Source organism: Penaeus japonicus, unplaced genomic scaffold (assembly GCF_977035675.1).
Source record: "Penaeus japonicus unplaced genomic scaffold, GWHDUDI00000001_assembly GWHDUDI00000018, whole genome shotgun sequence".
NCBI lineage: Eukaryota > Metazoa > Arthropoda > Malacostraca > Decapoda > Penaeidae > Penaeus > Penaeus japonicus.
Window position 1 is genome coordinate 26,314,781 of NW_028234420.1, and position 4,227 is coordinate 26,319,007.

The following is a 4,227-nucleotide window of genomic DNA, read 5'->3' on the forward strand; positions in this document are numbered from 1 at the left end:
CCTCCCTCTCTGACTCCTCTCCCCTCTGACTCCCCCTTCCCTCTCTGACTCCTCCCTTCCCTCTCTGACTCCCTCTTCCCTCTCTGACTCCCCCTTCCCTCTCTGACTCCCTCTTCCCTCTCTGACTCCCTCTCCCCCCTCTGACCCCCACTCCCCTCTCTGACTCCCCTTCCTCTCCCTCTCTGACTCCCTCTTCCTCTCTGACTCCCCTTCTCTCCCTGACTCCCCCTTCCCTCTCTCTGACTCCCTCTTCCCTCTCTGACTCCCTCTTCCCTCTCTGACTCCCCCTTCCCTCTCTGACTCCCTCTTCCCTCTCTGACTCCCCCTTCCCTCTCTGACTCCCTCTTCCCTCTCTGACTCCCTCTTCCCTCTCTGACTCCCTCTTCCCTCTCTGCCTCCCCCTTCCCTCTCTGTCTCCCTTCCCTCTTCCCTCTGACTCCCTCTTCCCTCTCTGACTCCCTCTTCCCTCTCTGACTCCCCCTTCCCTCTCTGACTCCCTCTTCCCTCTCTGACTCCTCCTTCCCTCTCTGACTCCCTCTTCCCTCTCTGACTCCCTCTTCCCTCTCTGACTCCCTCTTCCCTCTCTGACTCCCTCTTCCCTCTCTGACTCCCCCTTCCCTCTCTGACTCCCTCTTCCCTCTCTGACTCCCTCTTCCCTCCGCCTGTCCGCCCGTCGCGACCTCACCTTCGGAAGTTCTCTCTCTGAAGGCGGTGAACCAAGCCACGAACTTGGTGTTGAGCGCCTTCGGGATGGCGAAGAAGCGGAACTGCAGGATGGTGCCGTTGGTGGCGAAGGGGTCCGCTACCGAGCCGCAGTAGTGCTTCACGCGGTTCTTCAGGTCCGTCTGCTCCTCGAAGATGTCGATGTAGTTCATGTCACACTCGTTGGGCTTCTCGAGTTTGAATTCCTTGAAGGACATGAAGATCTGAAGGAGATGGGGAGAGGGGTTGGCGTTGGTAGGGCAGACGGCTGATTCAGAAAAGGGTAAATTATCATATGGATGTGCATATGCACACACACACACACACACACACACACACACACACACACACACACACACACACACACACACACACACACACACACACACACACACACACACACACACGCACACAAACAGTCAGATACACACCTACACACACATACATACGATCAGACACACACACACGTACATACACGTACATGCTATCACGCATCTTCACCGAAGTAGTGTGACACAAGCAACCCATCTCCGTCTGCTAATTGTACAGAGGAAACCACAATCCATCACTTGACTGGTTGGCTGCCGGAGAGAAAAAAGAACAGCGGAGTCTAGATTGGCAGAAGAATTTCAAAAGCTGACGTAGACAGATGAAAGTCTCCGGAAATGGAACAGATTTATTCTCCTGATATAGGAGTTATGCAATCACAACCTTTTGAATACTTCTCTGAGACAACTGTCAAGTTTATCGTCTCTTGTAGTACTGCTTTCTATGATTTGCATAGATCAATTTTCCGATATAGCGTTTCAATCATTTCAGCTGAACACATGTAAGCACACACAGACACAGACACACTCACACACACACACACACACACATACACACACACAAACACACACACACACATCAGAAGGTGATCATAACGCAATCATAAACACACACACGTCCACACACATGCCTCCTCCACATACACGTACACAAAAGCATTAAATCACACACGCCCACACACACACACTTCCTCCTCAAACCCACGCCCACACACACACACACACACTTCCTCCTCAAACCCACGCCCACACACACACACACACACTTCCTCCTCAAACCCACGCCCACACACACCTACACAATCCACCATAGGACCTTACCCTGTGCCTGGGCTTCACATTGACAATCCAAGTGCAGTCGATCGGGTGGTTGTGCACCCTGGAGTATTCAAGGCGGTGCTCGTCAACGTCTGCCGAGGTGATTTTGCCCTGGTCGCCTTGCAGGTGGTATCGGCATGGCTCGATGTACGGACGGTCCAGCGCTTGCAAAAGGAGGGCGGAGGATGTTAGTAATCGTAGATAGTGTAATCTTACCCGACTGTTTAACTATATGCAGGAGAAAGAGTGCAAGGTTTGTGCCTAACTTTCCGTACTGATATTCCTCTATTCAGTTGTATTTGATTTCATATAGAAGTATGAATATCTGCACATTTAGTGTTTTGTTAGATACGTTTCGTCTTCTTTTGTAAAAAAGAAAGAAAAGGAAAAAAAAAAAAATCACCCCGGCATGGGGATGTTGATTTCCATGCAAAGAATGTGGAAATAAGGACATGTACAATGCATTGCTTTACACTTTGCACCATCAAGTAGATCATTAATTGAAAGAAAAGCTAACGTCTTTTCTTAAGAAATGGATTAGAAACGAACGTTTATGGGAACATCTTATGCGTTAGTTAATGAGACAATAACAAAAGGCAGGCATACAAGACAGAATTCTGAACAGAATACATTGGAGGTTGACGAGCGAAAGCAAGAGACGTCGTTAGTTCCAGGCCCTCGGTGGGGAGACTTCCTTCATAAAGAGCAAAGGAAATACAGAAAACAGCAAAAGAGCAGTTTGGAGGATGAGAAAAAATCCGAGAAAAGAAGGATAGGGCGAAGGACGAAACATTGCGTCACATTTTTTTGATAAGGTACTGAAGAAAAAAAAAAAGTTCGTCAATTGTTTCATAATAACCTTGGAACACATACAACTATAAAGGCCTTGAGATTAAGCTCATAATGTTAACAGGGAGAACAGTAAGGAAGGTCCTTTTCAAGACAGGAACTTGGATTACATTAAGGGAACCGGTTTCCTCGCATTTAGAACATTAGATCTACTCCCACCTTCTCCTCCATATGTTAATCCTAATGTAAATGAAACTCGTCACCCGCAAATATAGTGGAGAGAAACAGCAAGCGTTAGCATTCACCTGTGTTCTTGATGTGCGTGTACACCGCCCGGAAGCCCTTGTATTCTATCGTCTCGTCCGAGATGAACTTTAGCCATAGATATCTGTCCTTCGACGTAATGATGGGCGGGAAGTCTTTTCCGCAGAAGCGACCCACCAAGTCGGAGTAGCCGTGGGCGCCATCGCGGACCTCCAGGACGTCGAACTCACACTTATTCGACGGTTCAAGCTCGAAATAGTCCCGGAAGTCCACTCTGATGACGTAACCATGATCGGCTGCAGGGAGAGGACTCATAGTGAATTTCAAGTATACAAGGGGCACTCAAGTCAAGTTGAGTGCATTCGAATGTTTAGAAAAACTCATGTGAATACTAACACATTGATAAACCTTAAAGGATTGTTTTAATTGCAAGGGGTCACTTACGTATCACTCTTGCAAGTTGTAACAGGGTTCCATTCCTGCTAACACTTAAACTATGACCGATTTATCTTAATATGAACAGGAATACAGTAGTGAACACCAGGAAAAGACAACGATTCGAAAACAAACCTTCCAGGCGCAAGATGCACTCCGTGTTGTTTGGATAGTTGTTCGGGTAGAGCGGCGAATAGAATTCCTTCTCTTCGCGGTTCTCGATACTGAATTTTTGACACCGCTGCTCCTGGGTCATTTGGCTTGGGTTGAGATTCTCTGACATGTGCCCGCTCGCGCGCCGACCTGCGGGGAGAGGGACGCGGTTAGGACATGTGGAGTGGCTGGATGATTGCGTCGGTGTGAAGAAAATATCGATGGACGGGATATAATTAATGGATTTAATATGTGGAAATGGATGGAGGTGGATTTAACTGGTTGACAGGGAATAAATGATGAATTTCAGAAGCAGAACGGAGAGGGAGGAACGAGAAGAAAATAAAGGAAAGAATGTGGTAATAGTGTCGGGAGATGTAGGATATAAGGGACGTGAGAAAAGTGGGATAGAAGAAGAGGAAGAAGAGAAAGAGGGTGAGGGATGAGGAGGAGAAGAAAAAAAAGGAGGAAGAGGATAGTAGATGTAGCCTAGCAGGGATGTAGTAACAGTAGAAGTAGAAAAAAGAACAATGAGAAGCAAAAAATACAGAACAATTTAATTCCTCTTTTAATTTCCAGACTCGATTAGATAAAAAAATAAAAATAAAAATGGGATGATAGAAAAAAAACGAAGAAAAAATAAGGATAACGTATCAATAATGAAAAAATGCCAAAGACATAATCAAACGTCCGTTACCACCCCTCCCCCCTCCCACTCCCCCACATCCTCCGCCCGACG

At 47.1% G+C, this 4,227-nt stretch overlaps 1 protein-coding gene across 3 annotated transcripts in view; it reads right to left on the reverse strand.

Annotated features, from left to right (window-relative positions):
• The window catches only part of LOC122259481 (neuropilin and tolloid-like protein 2), a 16,587-nt gene extending 12,930 nt beyond the window's left edge, over positions 1 to 3,657 (reverse strand). For all 3 annotated transcript variants that reach the window (XM_043026288.2, XM_043026287.2, XM_086546813.1), the window contains exons 1-4: positions 3,471 to 3,657; positions 2,942 to 3,196; positions 1,851 to 2,011; positions 686 to 926 (exon numbers count right to left, since the gene is read on the reverse strand). In XM_043026288.2, the coding sequence (XP_042882222.2) occupies positions 686 to 926; positions 1,851 to 2,011; positions 2,942 to 3,196; positions 3,471 to 3,618 (805 nt within the window). In that variant the 5' untranslated portion in view covers positions 3,619 to 3,657. The remainder of the gene's footprint in view (positions 1 to 685; positions 927 to 1,850; positions 2,012 to 2,941; positions 3,197 to 3,470) is intronic.
• Positions 3,658 to 4,227: the final 570 nt, after the last annotated feature.